The sequence below is a fragment of the Octopus bimaculoides genome, chromosome 9 (assembly GCF_046866305.1).
Source record: "Octopus bimaculoides isolate indiv1 chromosome 9, ASM4686630v1, whole genome shotgun sequence".
Classification (NCBI taxonomy): Eukaryota; Metazoa; Mollusca; class Cephalopoda; order Octopoda; family Octopodidae; genus Octopus; species Octopus bimaculoides.
In genome coordinates this window covers 77,033,011-77,051,548 of record NC_142936.1, presented here as the reverse complement: position 1 = coordinate 77,051,548, position 18,538 = coordinate 77,033,011, and the positions used below count along the sequence as shown (strand labels likewise).

General features: G+C 37.7%; 1 protein-coding gene across 7 annotated transcripts in view; it reads right to left on the bottom strand.

Moving 5' to 3' along the window:
* Window positions 1–18,538, bottom strand: part of LOC106869760 (ras GTPase-activating protein 3) — a 198,918-nt gene that overhangs the window by 27,596 nt on the left and 152,784 nt on the right. For all 7 annotated transcript variants that reach the window (XM_089357838.1, XM_052970794.2, XM_089357840.1 and 4 more), the window contains 7 exons: window positions 13,208–13,309; window positions 12,236–12,318; window positions 11,657–11,819; window positions 10,687–10,757; window positions 9,902–10,030; window positions 5,024–5,174; window positions 4,364–4,512 (listed from right to left, as the gene is read on the bottom strand). In XM_089357838.1, coding sequence (XP_089213964.1) covers window positions 4,364–4,512; window positions 5,024–5,174; window positions 9,902–10,030; window positions 10,687–10,757; window positions 11,657–11,819; window positions 12,236–12,318; window positions 13,208–13,309 — 848 coding nt within the window. The remainder of the gene's footprint in view (window positions 1–4,363; window positions 4,513–5,023; window positions 5,175–9,901; window positions 10,031–10,686; window positions 10,758–11,656; window positions 11,820–12,235; window positions 12,319–13,207; window positions 13,310–18,538) is intronic.

The following is an 18,538-nucleotide window of genomic DNA, read 5'->3' as shown; positions in this document are numbered from 1 at the left end:
TGACCCCAGGACTTATTCTTTGGAAGCCTAGTACTTATACTATTAGTCTCTTTTGCCGAACCACTAAGTTACAGGGACGTAAACACACCAGCATCAGTTGTCAAGCAATGTTGAGGCAAACACAGACACACAAACATATACACACATGCATATATACAACAGGCTTCTTTCAGTTTCCATCTACCAAATCCACTCACAAGGCTTTGGTGAGCCCGAGGCTATAGTAGAAGACACTTGCCCAAAGTGCCACGCAGTGGGACTGAACCCGGAAGCATGTGGTTCATAAGCAAGCTAATTACCACACAGCCGCTCCTATGCCTAATATTAGTAAATATTATTAAAAACTGTATTAAAAAAAACATTAAAACATTTTGTGTATTGTAAAAGCAAGGCCATGTATTTATTGCATGTAAATTTTAACAACAAAATCTCATATGGACCCCACCGCCCCACAAGGGCCATATGGACCCCGATTGAGAACCACTGATCTAGAGACTCTGCTTGTGTCCAAGTGAGGATACAATCTCCCAGTCTATCAGGCAAATTGTGCAGACATGTTTACATAGAGAACTGGAAATAAATGACACTATATGAATGAGCTTTTTGCTAACAAAAATTGTGCAACATGTCAAGACAAGCCAAGAAGCTTAGATCTGCTTTTGCAATGGACCACAAGCAAACAACAGCAAATCCATTGCTTACAACCAATGAGCGAACATACAAGTAGGGAAAGGAAATACAAATTCACTCACACAAACTCTCACTCATACACAAATATATATATATGATGGGTTTCTTTCAGTTTCCATTTTTCAAACCCACTCACAAGGTTTTGGTCAACCTAGGTATATTATGGAAAACGCTTGCTTAAGGTGTCACTAGAATTGAACCCACAACCACATGGTTAGGAAATGAACTTCTTAACCACAGACCCATGCCCTCACTAATTTCTGTCCTAGTGCCTATGTTAAAAATCATTATTTATCTATCTAGGACTTTTGTCTGTCAGACATAGCCATATATCTATATATATTTCTATAAGAAGGCCTAAGACAGGTGTTGGTTTATTTTTCGTGGTAGACTAGTAGTTATTCATGCATGAAAGACACTCTTCCCATACTGTCAACATTTATCAATGTGTGTGTGTTTAGAGGGTGGTGGGGGAGAGAAATATTGATTACATGTATCTTCATTAACACTGTTTGAGCAAATGAAAACAATGACATCATTAGCATTCCCCAATAAACAAAATCTCTGTTGTTTAACAGCATCACTTGAATTTCAACATGTGAGGACCAGTGGAACAGAATATTCTGAAAACACCTTACTTGAGAAACAAGTAAGGGCTGGCAACAGAGAAAGTGTCCAGCCTCAAAAAAACTCACTTCAACAAGTCTCATCTAACCTATGCTAGCATCGATAAAACAAGCATAAAAATTATGAAAATGATAATATATTTATTACAAACAGGATAGCAGATATATTCTACATGGCGGAGTTCCTTTCGAGCGCTGGGCCTCATGGAGGCAAAGTGGTCGAGTTCCTTTCAAGAGTTGGGTCTCACAGAGGCAATGACCAAGACCTTTGGCATTATGTCGTGCTTGAGAAGAAGACCCATCAAGCCAAGCAAAACAGCAGCAGTGGCAGATACAGGTGTCATGCAAATGGCACCTGTGCCAGTAGCACATAAAAGCACTCATTATACTCTTGAAGTAGTTGGCGTTAGGAAGGGCATCCGGCTATAGAAGACCATGCCAAATCAGACTGGAGCCTGGCACAGCCTTCCAGCAGGCCAGCCCAGTCAAACTGTCCAACCCATGCCAGCATGGACAATGGATATTAAATGATGATGATGATGATGACGATGTTTCGGTCACTGGTCTGTGGTCATGTGGGTGCACTGCCTTGAAGAGTTTAGAAAAACAAATCACCCCCAATTTTCTTTTCTTTAAAGTCTGGTACTTATTCTCTTGTTCTCTTTTGCTGAACTGCCAAGTTACAAAGACATAAACAAACCAACACCAGTTGTCAAGCAGTGGCAAAGGACAAATTCAAAGACAAAGACACACACACACACACACACACACACACACACACACACAAAATAGGCTTCTTTCAGTTTCCATCTACCAAACCCACACACAAGGTTTTGACCAGTCCAAGGTTATATTAGAAGACACTTGCTCAAGATCTTACACGGTAGTACTGAACTTGAAGCCATGTGGTTGGGAAGCAGTTTTCAAACAGAAAAAAATATTCCCATGGTTGTTGCTTTTTTTTGTCTTTTTTGTTTCTTGTTATTTTGATATTTTTATTTAAAACCACATAAAACAAATGCATGCAGTGATCACTGCACTGCATAAAGACAAGAACAAAAAGTGTCAGAGCCAGTGACATCATAATACATGAGTGTGTTTTATTGTATAGTATATGCACTTAAGAGAGAAATAACCTCAGATATTATTGTTTACTTACAACAAAGCCACAGACAGGTTCGGAGGAAGGGTGTGAGGTAAGCAATGAAAAGTGACACAGTAGTTAAGCACCAATAACTTCCTTCCCTCTTGTCAAGTAACAATAATTGTTCTATTAAAAATGTATTCATTTGTTAGCTGGCTTACGTGACATATCTCATAGAGTTATGATATATCTCATGTGCACAGACATGGTTGTGTGTTTGAGAAGCTTGCTTCACAACCATGTGGTTTCATACCCAGTCTCACTGAATGGCACCTTCACAAAAGCATCTATAATAATAGCATAATAGAGTAATAGACCCTGGCTGACCAGGATTTAGTAGATGTGTAGTAGCGCGAAATTATAGCCGCCATTGAGGAAGTACTATCTGCACATGCGCAAGGGACTTGCCTTTCCGGAAGCCCCTCGAGTGCGCATGCATAGTAAAACTAGTACTCATATAGGGGTATCCTTTATTTCCAATCTTCCATGGAAACATGTCCAGCCATAGGGAAATATTATCTTACTTGGATAAAAGATGATGACAAGAAGGGCATCTGACCATAGTAAAACCTGCCTTATTGAATTGTGTCTAACCCATGCGAACATGGAAAATTAGATGTGAAAAGAGCGATGATGTAATGTAGGTGTGTTAAACAAAGCAAATTTTACACATTACGGTACCATCTACACAGCTACACAAGGTATTTATTTGTATGGCTGTACTCTTTTGCAAGCAAGCAAACACTCCACTGGTTAAAAACCACCTGAAAAATGCCTTAAGCAAAGACACCATCAAAGCCATAGATAACAACATTGGTGATCTGAAGAAAAACCCACTTTTAACAACCAACAGCATTGGTATAATACTTGTTAGATGACTTGATACCACCAATATGTCATACCGCTCTACCAACTCACCTATTTAGACATGACAAAAAAGCATTCATGACTAAGGCCAGATCTCTTCAGTTTGGCTCAGATATTTTTTAGTATTTTTTTTTTTTAACTAAACTGTTTGAAACTTCGTATACTGGTGAAATTTCTCACACTGAACATGGTTTACTTTCAACACTTTTGACCAAATTTCATATTTTAGAAGTTATTTCATGTCAAAGTTGTCGTATTTGGGTAATTTTAACCTACCAACATCATGTATTCAGCTGAATAAACCTACTGCTGTTTGCGGTAGTAATCAAAGAGCAGCAACTTGCAGGTCATCTCTACTTTTAATAATCTATACATAGTTGAAAAATAACTTCTAAAATACGAAATTTGGTCAAAAATGTTGAAAGTAAACTATGTTCAGAGTAAGAAATTACACCAGTATACGAAGTTTCAAACTGTTTAGTTTAAAAAAAATAATTTTAAAAATCTGTGAGTTAAACTGAAGAGATCCCTAAGGCCTTTCATAGCCAAAATATTGAAATAAATATAGTATAAGTATTTATTCTTACTGTTTTATTTGTAACTGCATTGTTGTGGCTTTTGCTTTTTCTTTTTTCAATCACTTTTAACCCTTTTGTCACTATACCTCTCTAGAAATGCATTGCCTTTCTTTCAATTAATTTTGAAAACGATGGCAAATTTAATAAAATAACCTGTCATTCATTATTCAGCTGGTATTTGGAACATAGATTAACATGAAATTTTTATGAAAGGCTTAAATCTAGGTTGCTTTAAACAAGAAGTTTCTATCACAGAACCAAGGACAGTCTCAGGTGGATTAATACCAAAAGAGTTAATACTATTTTACAATCATTCAAATAAATCAGATCATATCACTCAACTAACATTTTTCACATTCAACAATGAAATTTATTTATATTCATTATATTCAGTATCTTTCTATCATTTACATGTAAAACTGAAAACTTCCTTTATTACATAAAAATGAATTACTCACGAGGTTTTGGAAAGTTCATTTTCAGCTAAAGCTTTAATTAAAGGCACTAATTTTCCATAGTGTAAAAAAACTTTCATCAGAGGTTGAGCTGCATTTTGTGGATTTTCAACAATTTCCCCCAAAATAAAGGCTGCTGATGATGTTATTGGCTGCAATTATAAAGACAAGGAAACGGTGATTATGTTGAGACTTAAAAGCAAACTGTTTAAACTTCATTTAACAATTGTTGTTGTTGTTGGCACTCCGTCGCTTACGACATCAAGGGTTCCAGTTGATCCGATCTACAGAACAGCCTGCTCGTGAAATTAACATGCAAGTGGCTGAGCACTCCACAGACACGTGTACCCTTAACGTAGTTCTTGGGGATATTCAGCGTGACACAGTGTGTGACAAGGCTGACCCTTTGAATTACAGGCACAACAGAAACAGGAAGTAAGAGTGGGAGAAAGTTGTGGTGAAAGAGTACAGTAGGGTTCGTCACCATCCCCTGCCGGAGCCTTGTGGAGCTTTTAGGTGTTTTCGCTTAATAAACACTCACAACCCCCCGGTCTGGGAATCGAAACTGCGATCCTATGACCACGAGTCTGCTGCCCTAATAATAAAAATATATCCACCACTCTTTAAGAAATTAGCAATCACAATATTAATTGATTAACTTACAGTACAACTTTCTGAATTCAACAATAAATTCCTGAGTTCATCGTAGTAGTGGGAAGAGAAAACATAATCAGAGGTATATGAGATTCGGAGCCGTAATGAACCCAGTTCTTGTCGCGTCTGTTTACCATTTTCTCGAGCATGGAGGAAGTACCTGTAAGAAAAATAAATACTTTGTCTCACTGAATTTTGAAAGGTGTAAGCTTTATGAAAAGTATTTGAACATGTTTATTTTTTAAAAGATATTTCAAAAGGAATTTGCTTGAAGCAGTGCAATGTATATAAATTATATAAACTCTTGAGTAATGCAGGTGAGACATTAGACAAAGTATGTAAGATGATGTCAATAAATCAAAAACAAAAGGAAAATATTACCTTATATAGATTGCTTAATGATCCAAAAATATTTCAGGAAAAATTTCCCTTTTCAAACAGAAGAAAGAGAATAATCAAATAGAGCTCTTTCTTTTTCCCTATTTGAAAAAGAATTTTTCCACATTCTCTGTTTTCATTTCTCTTATGATCACAAGTTCAACACCCCAACCACTAGGCTATGCACCTCCACTTTTATATGATATAGCTGTCATTAACAAAAACTGAAAATGGTAAAAGGTTATCTTGTTGTTTTTCAGAATCCACAACACTGAAGTAAAAATATCTATTCTATCAACATAACTGGAGGCACAATGACCCAGTGGTTAGGGCAGTGGACTCGCAGTCGCAGGATTGTGGTTTTGATTCCCAGACCAGGCATTGTGTGTGTTTATTGAGCAAAAACACCTAAAAGCTCCACGAGGCTCTGACAAGGGGTGGTGGCGACCCCTGTTGTACTCTTTCGCTCCAACTTTCTCTGACTCTTTCTTCCTGTTTCTTGAGCAAAGCTGCGATGGACTGGCTTCCCATCCAGCTGGAGGGGAACACATATGCCATAAAAACCAGGAAACCGGGCCCATGAGCCTGGTTAAGCTTTAAAAAGGGCGCATAAATAAATAAATAAATCAACATAACTGAATGTAGAAATTATGAATACTCAATCAGGCTTTGTTGTTGTTCTTGTAGTTTAACACTAAATCAACCCTCACTACGATTAAAGGTATTCCAAATTATCACCATCACATCTTTAATGTCTACATCATCTAATACAGTGGTTCTGAAACTGACAAAGACCAGATCCACCACCAAGGCCACTACCACCACCATAATCAAGAAACCAGAAAATTTCTGACCCTACCTTTCTTTAATAATGGTTAGAAATTCTGGCACAAGGCCAACAATTTGCGGGGAGGACGGGTAGTCAATTACATCAACCCAGTGCTCAACTGGTACTTATTTTATCAACTCTGAAAGGATGAAAGGCAAAGTCAACCTCAGCAGAATTTGAACTTAGAACATGATGACAGGCAAAATGCCGCTAAGCATTTTGTTTGGCATGCTTAACAGTTCTGCCAGTTCACTGCCTTCTACCCTTTAATAATGACGAAAAACAAAACTGAGTTTGCACCCATGTGATTCTTCTTTCTTTTCCATGGTGTAGGATAAGTTTCTAAAAGCTCAACATCATCTAATTGCATTAAAAACAGCAATTTGCTTATTTGCTTTTCAATTTTCACAACCACACTTTTAGGGGATCTAGCCTCTACCATGAAAAAAACCACTGATTTAATGTATAGTTTATTTAAGACTGTGATGTGTAACATGAGGGACATTCAGCAGTTATTTCTAGTATGTCAAATGACTATAGCGGTTCTCCAATGCATACACCACTACCACCAACTCCATATATGGCTAATATTAATAACAGCCTAATCAGTATTATCAAGTTATTGACTTCACATCAGATATAATCACATAATCATATGACCAACCAAACTATTGGATATTGTCACACATCGCTAGTCACGATGAACTTTGCAGCATTTTAGCCTTCAGATGATCTCGCCCTGCTGGCTAGGCAAGCAAGCTAACATTCCGCCCTGCACTCACTGATCAAAAGCAGGGTGCAGGAGCAATGTGAAATGAAGTTTTTGCTCAAGAACAGAATGCACCACTGCACCACTTGGTGTGGGAATTGAACCCATTATCTAGCAATTGTGAGTGCAACAGCCTAACCACCAGGCCACATCAGATATAATACATAAAGAAAAATAAGGAAATCTTTAGAATAAGGAAACAAAAGTTGGAATAAATTATTTATGAATTCTTAATTGACTTGCACCTGAATATCTTAGCCATTGTTCCAAGAACTTGGAAATCATTCAAGATTGAGTAGAATCCTATTTAGTTTATTTTCATTCTTTCCAAGTACAACCACAGTTCACTGTTTCAAAGAAAACCATGGTTCTGTTTTGGTTTGTATTTTCTGTTTTTTTTTTTCCTTTCCATGGCTGTGTGGTTAAGAAGTTGGCTTCCCAACCACATAGTTTCAGGTTCAGCCCTTTACTCTTTTACTCTCTTTTACTTGTTTCAGTCATTTGACTGAAGCCATGCTGGAGCACCGCCTTTTTAGTCGAGAAAACCGACCCCAGGACTTATTCTTTGGATGCCTAGTACTTATTCTATCAGTCTCTTTTACCGAACCGCTAATGTTACGGGGACGTAAACACACCACCATCGGTTGTCAAGCGATGTTGGGGAGGACAAACACATACACACACACATACATACATACATACATACATACATACATACATATATATATATATATATATATATATATATATATATACATATATACGACAGGCTTCTTTCAGTTTCCGTCTACCAAATCCATTCACAAGGCTTTGGTCGGCCCGAGGCTATAGTAGAAGACAATTGCCCAAGGTACCACGCAGTGGGAATGAACCCGGAACCATGTGGTTGGTAAGCAAGCTACTTACCACACAGCCACTCCTGTGCCTTTGTTTATCCAATTCAAGTGTTCCATATAACAACTGCTAAAGCTATGCAAATTACAAAAGCAAAAGAAGAAAATGGGAGAAGGGAGGAGAAATCAGATGAAATCAGGGTCATTTTTGGCCTTAAAAACACAGTAAAGGATATTTAGTAAGTCACATGTGCTACAATGTAATCCTTTCTGTTATAGACACAAAGCCTGAAGTATTTGCGGGGAGGGGACTAGTCGATTACATTGACCCCAGAATTTCACTGGTACTTAATTTATCAACCCTGATAGGATGAAAGGGAAAGTCAACCTCGGCAGAATTTGAACTCAGAACGTAGCGATGAGTGAAATACCACTAAGCATATCGCCTGGCATGCTAAAGATTCTGTCAGCTCACTGCCTTTATGCTACAATATAATACTGACTAATAACTAGTTTTATATAGGTGCAGGTATGACCATCAGGTTAAGAAATTTGCTTTCCAACCACATGATTTTAGGGTTCAATCCCACTGCATGGCACCTTGGGTTAAAACGCACAAGTGTTAAAACATAGATTTTTTTATCAGTGAAGACAGCTATTGCATTTAAAGCTTTTCAAGCATAATCTGAAAACAAATTAATATGTACAAGCAGCTTTGTTTTCTTCATTTGAAACCTATCCAAGTGAATAAAGTCATATGCTTAATCCCTTTTGTTATCATATTTCTGCTGAAATTCGCTGCCTTTGTTTCAATTGATTTTGAAAATTATGCAGAAATTAGTAAAATAACTCTGTCGCCATTAAGCTGGTGTTCGGAACATAAATTAACAAGAAATTTTGATGTAAAGTTGTCATTCAGATCACTTTAACCCTTTTGTTACCATATTTTTGCCAAACTACGTTGTCTTTACTCTTTTACTTGTTTCAGTCATTTTGACTGTGGCCATGCTGGTGCAACACTTTTAGTCGAGCAAATCGACCCCAGGACTTATTCTTTGTAAGCCTAGTACTTATTCTATCAGTCTCTTTTGCCGAACCACTAAGTTACGGGGACATAAACACACCACCATCGGTTGTCACGCGATGTTGGGGGGACAAACACAGACACACACATATATATATATATATATATATACATATATACGACAGGCTTCTTTTAGTTTCCGTCTACCAAATCCACTTACAAGGCTTTGGTCAGCCCGAGGCTATAGTAGAAGACACTTGCCCAAGGTGCCACGCAGTGGGACTGAACCCGGAACCATGTGGCTGGTAAGCAAGCTACTTACCACACAGCCATTCCTGTGCCTATAACTTTGAAAATGATGAAGAGTTTAGGGAAACAGCTTTGTTATAATGAAGCTGATGTTTGGAACATAACCCAAAATTTTGATACATTTGAAACTTTTTAGCATTTAGGTAACCCCTTCAAATAAAATGTTTCTTTATTTACACTCTTTTGAATTAATTATGCATTAGGAGAGTAGACTCCATCTAAGAATATCTGAAGAAGGAATTGTATTCCGAAATATCATCGGACTATAGATAACTAAATTACAACAGGTATATAGTCCATTTTTTGTATTATAGTGTATTGTTGTACCATTCAAAACTTTTTATTCTTTAATTATGCATTATTTTGTAGCTTCAAGATTTCAAATGTTATGATTTTTTTTTTTTCAAATGACATTGTAGGGTAGGTGTGATAGGCTGGGTCTGACTGGTTTGAACATAAAACAAGTAGAATTTTTGGGCCAAATATGGTCAGTTTAAATGCTAAAAGGTTAAAACAGGAAGTTTGTATCATAAAACAAGGAGTAGTCTCAAATGGGTTTGTACCAAGAGAATTATGCAGATGTTTGGAACAGAATTAAGACAAAATTTTGATCAAAGGTTTTAATCTTGATCACTTTAAAAAAGGGGAAGTTTGTATCACAGAACCAAGGGAGATCTCCAAAGGGCTGATATCAGAAGGGTTCAAAAGTCAAAGAGAAAAAAACAAGACAAAGCGTAATACATACCATGCTTTATGTACCGATTTTGGATCTAAATCTCGTAATGGAATTTTCACCTCTCCGAGAAAAGCACCAGGAAAGATACCACCTAAGACTTCTCGAGACACTTTGGTATCATCATGCCACAATGATATACTGAAAAAACAATTGTGTACAACATTAGTTGGTGTTTAAAAATCCCAGTAGAAATAATTATTTCTTGAACATTCTTTTCATTACAAAATACGGATTGAAAGAAAATTAACATGGAACAGGTTGCTTACCCAATCATGTGGTCTCTGGTTCAGTCCCACTGTGCAACACCATGGACAAGAGTCTACTATAGCCCTAAGACAGCCAAAACCTTGAAAGCGTATTTGGCAGATGATCACTGAAAGGAGTTGATTGCGTGTGTGTGTGTGTGTGTGTTCTTTCTTGTCCTCACATCACGTGATGGCTGTTAACAAGCATCACTATAATGCAAGTGATGTCATTGGTTTCCAGTCTTCCATGGAAACCCGTATCTAGCCATGGGAAATTACTACCTTGCTTGGAAACAGGTGAGGGTTGGCAATAGGAAAGGGCATCTGGTGGTAGTAGAAACTCCGTCTGACAACAAATTTCATTTGACCCATACAAACATAGGAAAGTAGACATTAAGTGGTGCTGATGATAATGGTACTGCAAGCTTCTACCAACATGAAAGAGTAGACACCAGTAGCAACAACAACAACAATGATGCTAATATAAATGTCCCTGATATTTATGGGTAGGGGTTGAGGGTAACAGTAACAACAATTTTATGGACTCACCATACATCTCCACTGAGAAAATCTTCAAAAATGTATTGGTTTCTGTCTCCATTTTGATTCCTTTTGTCAAGCTGAGAGAAAAAGAAAAAAAGAAAAAGGATTTTTTTTTTATTCTTTTTAAGGTGAAGATATTTCTAAAAGGAATTCTCAACAAATTTGTTTCAAAAATGAGAGATATTAGCAGACATTTGAAAAAATTACAAGGTACTAACAACAATATCTTGTATTTAAAATAAAAAGAAATAATAATAAAAACCTTTAACCATTTGCAGACATGGCTGTATGACAGGGGCAGAGATGGCTGTGTGGTTACTAAGAAGTTCACTTCCCAATCACACAGTTTTAGATGTTGTTACTATAATTATTATTATTATTATTATTATTATTATTATTATTATTCAGGTCACTGCTTGGAATCGAACTCGGAATCTTGGGGTTAGTAGGCTGCGCTCTTAACCACTACACCATATGCCCATGGGTCTTGTATTGATCTTGTGGTACAAGTGCCATGAACTCGGTATTTATCAGGATGCAGAATTTGTATGGAGTTACCTTCTCTTAGATGAGAAGCTAAAGAACTGAAGGGCTTCATCTATTCTGGGTCCATAAGGGGTGACCACAATGACCTGCTAATTAACTCTTCAGCATTTAAACTGGCCATGTCCAGCCCAAATATTCTACCTTGTTTTATGTTCAAACCAGCCAGAGGAAAGAGGGGAGAGAGAGTGAGAGTAGGACACAGCAAGAGTGCAAAAAGGGCTCACCCATAGCTGGGACCTTGGTAGGGACCATTATTAGTGCCTAACAGGTGGTATGAGAAGGGGATCAAGTAAAATAACCCAGTTGGGGATCAAACCTGCTGGAGAGGTTTGTCACTGTGCATCACCCTTCTGCACATTTCAAAGCAAACCCCTACCACCACCACCGCCGCCGCCGCCACTGCCACCACCCTCAAAAATCTCCTACTTACATCAAAGAAAAACGTTTCTTCAAACTGTGGACAAATTGTCTTCTTCTTGACGCTCGTTCGCTTCACTTCTTCTCTGTGCCGAGATTTTCCAAAAGTTAACGTGATGACAGCATAAGGATTGCACGCACCATTGACCACGGTCAAGTCCAAGCATTCAATAACTCTGTCATGAAGGAAAACAACAATATATCAACAACAGCAAAAAAAAAAACAATACAGGAAGAGACTGAGAGTAAAGACATTGATGATGAGATAATGATGATGACAATGATGATGACAGTTGTGATGATGATGATGACAGTTGTGATGATGATGATGACAGTTGTGATGATGATGATGATGATGATGATGACGATGATGATGACAGTTGTGATGATGATGATGATGATGATGATGATAACAGTTGTGATGATGATGATGATGATAACAGTTGTGATGATGATGATGATGATGATGATGATGATGACGATGATAACAGTTGTGGAGATGATGATGATGATGATGATGATGACAGTGATTATGTGAACAAGTGTAGGATTTTCACAACTGGTAGTTTAAAAAACAAAAGTTCTGGCTTACCTGACAACCATGCGGTGAGAGGAGAAGGATTCTGGTTCAGTATTGAGGTACTCATCAAACCTGATCTCCAGGTGAACCTTTCCCTATAAAAGACAAATGGAGTTTTACTATGAATATTTAGAGGAAAGAAGGTTGTTTTAAGGAGGAAATGTAACGTTCCTTTTAAAATTTGCTAAGAAAAGTCAATCTCCATTTAAATAAAACATAAATATAAGTTTACATCATATGATTTTTTAAACTTTGAGAGAAATGAAATATAACATTTTTAATAGCAGAACAGTAGATAAAAACCATAAGTATTTTGTTGAGTCAAAAGTTTTGCAATATTTTGGTCATTTATTTGCTTCATTCGTCACGTTACAACAAAAGCAGCCTAGCATTCAAAATAGAGGCCATTGTGTTGTACCATCTGAAATCATTTATCTGACAGTTCTTTGATTCCACACCGATACTAGTTCTTGTCCTTTGAGGTGAAGAACTTCTTCACTGAAGCTTCTATGTCATCTTGGTTAATGAAATGCGAGTGCAGGAAATGAGCCAAAATATTGCAAAACTTTTGACTCAACACAGTAATAACTGCTAAATACAAAAATGGATGGTGAAATTCAAAAGATTGCTTTGGTAGAACATCTGTCATGTTTACAGAAGATGTGGGCCGATGCCAGACATTCTATCGACCACATGTGTTGAACTGCTAAGTTACAGGGACATAATCAAACCAATATCTTTTGCCAATCAGTTGGGGGTGGGGGGGACACAAGCACAAAGACATGCTCAAATACATACACAAACAAACACACAAAACAAGCTTCCACACAGTTTCTGTCTACCAGATACACTCACAATAGGAGGGAGAGAAGAAAAAAGAGGAGGAAGGGAATGAGGAAGAGGAGGAGGATGACAATGATGTGGCCGTGATGGTGGTGATGATGATGATGATAATGAACTTCATAAAAAAGATTATTAAATTACCTGTACTTCTGGATTTGAGCCAACATGTGACAAGGGAAACCAATGGTCTTTGCCATGGTATTTGTGAAGTTCTTCTCTCCTTAGGGAAACTTTTCCAATAACCTTCAATGAAAACAATAAAGAAACTGTTTTAAAAAATATGTCATTTAGTTATTCATTGCATGTGTGTGTGTGTACATGCACGTGTGTGTATATGCACATGTGTGTACATGCATGTGTGTCTTTTGGCAATAATATGTCACCAAAAATGTAAACATCAGCAACAAACAATAACCCAGTACATCGTCATCGTTGTCGTTTAACATCTGCTTTCCATGCTGGTATGGGTTGGACGATTTGACTGAGGACTGGCAAGACAGGGGGTTGCACCAGGCTCCAATCTGCTCTGGCAAGGTTTCTACAGCTGGATGTCCTTCCTAATGCCAATCACTCTGAGAGTGTAGTGAGTGCTTTTTACGTGCCACCAGCACAGGGGGCCAGTCATGCAGCACTGGCATCAGCCATGCTCGAATGGTGTTTTTACTTGCCACCGGTACGGGAGCCAGTCAGGTGGCACTGGCATTGACGACACTCAAATGGTGCTTTTTATGTGCCATCAGCACAGAAGCCACTCAGGCAACACTGGCATCATATACGTACGAATGGTGCTTTTTACATGCCACCAGCAAGGGTGCCAGTCAGGCGGCACTGGCATCAGCTACAGAACAAAAATATGTTGTGATATTTTGCTCCACCCAAGTTGCACAAACAATCCCTTATCAAGTGTAGCTACTATTAGAAATGCATCAAACCAGTGACTGGTCTGTTGGGAGCATATACCCTACAACTCTATTATTCACAGATTAAAGTATAAAATAAAAAAATATAAAAATGACAAAAAACATGAAATGAAAACACAAAATTAAAGGATGAAGAGCTCCAGCATGGTCAGAACCTAGAATAGTTTAAGCAGCTGGCTGTAACTAAACTTCTAAAAAAATGTTTGGAAGAATCTAAAATGATGAAAAAAAATGTCTTACAAATGCTATTTTAATCACCATCATTTAATGTGTGCTTTCCATGATGACATAGGTTGGATGATTGGATAAGACCCGGTGAGCCACAGAGCTGCATCAAGCTCCAGTGTCAGCTTTAGCATGTTTTCTATGGCTGGATATCCTTCCTAACACCAACCACTTTACGATGTGTACTGGGTGCTTTTTTTTCATGCAACCTACACTAGTGAGGTTGCCAAGTAAGGTGCAAGGCATAAAAAGAAGAGTGGGAGGGGGAGCAAAAAGTCCCTATGAGTAGGTGGAAGAGGTTATTAGGGAGGAGAAGGTGACTTTATGCCAAGTGATAGGAGGAAACAAGAAGTAAAAGGAATTAAATTTCTACATTAGTTTATTATGAACATTTAGCATTTATAGAACCATTAGAAATAAAGTCATTTTGTCGTAGAGAATTACGACTTAAAATTTATACTGACTAATCTTTCATTCTAGCTACAAGAGTTCACAACAATTCAATATTGTTGGAATTGAGTATTGAACATGGCATAAATATTAGCTGATACTCAAGAGGGTGAGTGTCGTGGATTTGAGTGACAATCCACAACACTCACTCAAGTGATCGTTTATGCCATGTGATAGAGGAGACGTACAAGTATCTTGCTACAGAAGAGATGCTAAAATTTCAGAAGCTGTTACGTCGTGGAAAGAGTTACTCTAGTAATTTAACAACCCACAAAAGCAGTTTAAATTTACTTCATGAGATGTCAAAATTTTCATTAATATGTCATAACAGCAAAAGTAACAAAGAAATAACCTGCTCAATGACATAGTTTAACTGAAACTGTTTGAAACATTTTGAGTAGTCAGTTGGCTATATCAAGTCTTTAAGATTCATACATTTGGTTTTTGTACTTTTTAGATATTTGAAAAGTCAGGGTCATAGGAAATGTAAAAAGATGAATCTGGAGAGCTGCTTCTCTACATTCTCTTTATTCTTTTACTTGTTTCAATCATTTGACTGCAGCCATGCTGGAGCACTGCCTTTAGTCAAACAAATCGACCCCAGGACTTATTCTTTGTAAGCCTAGTACTTATTCTATCACTCACTTTTGCTGAACAGCTAAGATACAGGAACATAAACACACCAACATGGGTTGTCAAGCAATGATAGAGGAACAAACAAACACACACACATATATATACAACAAGCTTCTTTCAGTTTTCGTCTACCAAATCCGCTCACAAGGCTTTGATCAGTCCGAGGCTATAGTAGACAACATGTGCCCAAGGTGCCAAGCAGTGGGACTGAACCCGGGACCATGTGGTTGGGAAGCAAGCTTCTTACCACACAGTCACTCTTACGACTGCAAAAATATTTCATTTTAGACAGACAGAACAAGAAGTGACAAAAATTGAAAGTATAAATCTTGGGTATTGTCTGTATTAAACTTTCAAACAGTTGCAGTGAAATAGTTTTAGTGACCAAGTCACAATTATGTGTGATGAAAAATGTTAACATCTCATGTAATATTTTTCCAGCTCACCGCCTCCTGGTCCACCAGTCCTCAGTCAAATCGTCCAACCCATGCTAGCATGGAAAGCGGACGTTAAACGATGATGATGATGATAGGTGGGACAGAATTCATTGCAGCAGATTTTCTACAGCTTGATGCCCTTCCTGTTGTCAGCCCTTACCTGTTTCCAAGCAGGGTAAAATATCTCCATGACCAGACATGTCTTTCATGTCTGGCCATGGTTGCAAATAAAGAACACCACTTGGATGTTAGTTGCTATTTGTTGACACTCGCTTACAACTATCATGTAATATCAAGGCAAGGTGACAGTAACATATAAACACACACACATGACAGGCTTCTTTCAGTTTCCATCTATAAAACCACTCGCAAGGCCTTGTTCAGCACTGGGCTATAGTAGAAGACACTTGTCCAACGTGCAATACAGTGGGACAGAATGCAGAACCATTTTTCTGAGAAGTAAATTTCTTACTATACAGCCACACCTGTGTTTTGAATGTTACTGATTAAATGACAAGAGTCTACCCTTGAAAGCTGTTGGAAATCACATGGCAAGGCAAGGCCCCAGACACAGAGGTCCTCTCTTGAGCTGATCTGCCAAGCATCTACACAATGTTGAGAAGAGTGTAAGTCAAGTGGGCAGGCCACCTTGTTCATATACCTGAAATGCAACTCCCACAAGACTGTTTTACAGTGAATTGGAAGAAGGCAAGTGCATTCAAAGTGGATAGAAAAAGCACTTAAAGGATACACTCAAAACCTCACTGAAGGGCTATGAGATCAACCCTGACACCTGGAAGACAGAAGCACAAAACCTCCCTGCCTGGAAAAGCCACACCAATAGAGGTCTCAACTCCTATAAACATCCAGTAGACCACCAGTGCCAATCTGCAGCAGAGCCTTCCAAGTACACATCAGACTGCTTAGCCACAGCCAGATACACTGTGACCCATCTTCAACTACCATCCTTGGTCATCATCAACAATGACAGACAAACTAATAAGGATAGATCTTCCAAAATATTAAAATTTAAACAGAAAAAATGTTACTTTTATTGTTCAAAATGAACGATAAAATCCTACAACTCTCTACCAACAGCTTTCATTCACTGCAATCACCTCTTCTCATTCTTCCTGTATCTATCCTTAAATTTAGAATCATTTCTTTAATACTTCCGCTGTTGAGACAATATTGTTATAGCAATTATAATTTTTTAAACAAAATAAGGAAGGAAATATTGTTCTCATATAATAAGGATAACAAATTAAAGTACTTCAACATTTCAATATTTCATAACTTGCATTTTTTTTTTAAAGTAAACACTTAAAAGTTATTAAAAGAGTTGAAGTCATATTACTATTTCCATCTGCTTTATAAATGCTTGAAAATTATTGCACTAAATTTTTGTTTCTTTTTCATACTTATTCGATCTTTCTCTAAAGAGTTCGAAAAAAAACAAACTGATCAATGTCGTCCTATTTATACAAAAAGACAAAATAATATACACAGTATATAATATATGGCTAGTCACATGCATGGCTGTGTGGTGAAGAAGTCTGTTTCCTAACCAAATGTTTCTAAGCACAGTAATATTTTCTCATAGCTAGACATGTTTTCCATGAAAGACTGAAAACAAACAATCTCGCTTTTATGACAATGATTTCAATTATCACATGATGTCTACACAAAGGTATACACAAACACACACAAACGAACACACACACAACCCGTCACTCACGTGTATGTATGTGAGAGGCTTCTTTCAGTATCCATCAACCAAATCTGCTCGCAATGCTTTTGTCAGCCCAAGGTTATATATTACTAAAAGACATGTGCCCAAGGTACTGCACTGAGGGACAGAACCCAAAGCCACATGGTTAGGAAGTAAGTTTCTTAATCACATAACCAAGTCTGAGCCATATGACAATCCCAAGAGAAACAGATTACTAATCCAAGTTAGCTCTAATCCACTACCCAAAAGAGATATCTGTTTTAAATCCACTTAAGACAATGAAAATCAGAGTTAAGTGTTAACTCAATAACACCTTAAAGTTCATGAAAAGATAATTCTTTAAACCTTCCCCTCAATACTATACCCACTTGAGCATTCTTGACCCACTTATTTCACCTCATTTGATCACCCATTCTGTGTCCAACCCCACTCCCCAAGTCCTGCACTAACCTCTACACCCAGTGCTTCCTTCCCTGAATATTAAACCTCTGGGATTCTCTCCCAGTTCACACCTTTCCTACCGCAGGCATTGGTTTACAAAGATACAAGAGGAATATTAGTGGCAGTAATCTCAGTTATCTAGGTGGGCCTGTAGAAGCCATGGAAACTAAACCTTCATTCAAGACCTAGCAGGTAGAATAAAAATAATTTATAGCATTCTGTAAATCATACTTAACATAGATATACTGTAGGAAGCCATAAAACTGCAGTACTTGGCTTGAGAAAGCATCTTGTAGAGACACATAAAGCACAGAAGAATATCAACAGCAGACAAAATTCATCCAGAAATTCCACCACTACTTCTGAATGATATTTGCCTGTTTTTTAGTACTATATATTTATATGAGATGCGTTGCTGGATGAAAACCACAGCCATGTAGCTTTCTTCAGTAAATCCACGTTAAGATATACAGAATGCTATTTTGAAATCATACTGCTTCCATCAGTAATAAACCTTTCTATTATAGGGACAATGCCTGAAGTTTTGTGGGGAGAGAGAGAGCTAATTGATTACATCGACCCCCAGAGATAAACTGGTATTTATTCCATCGATCCCAAAAGAATGCAAGGC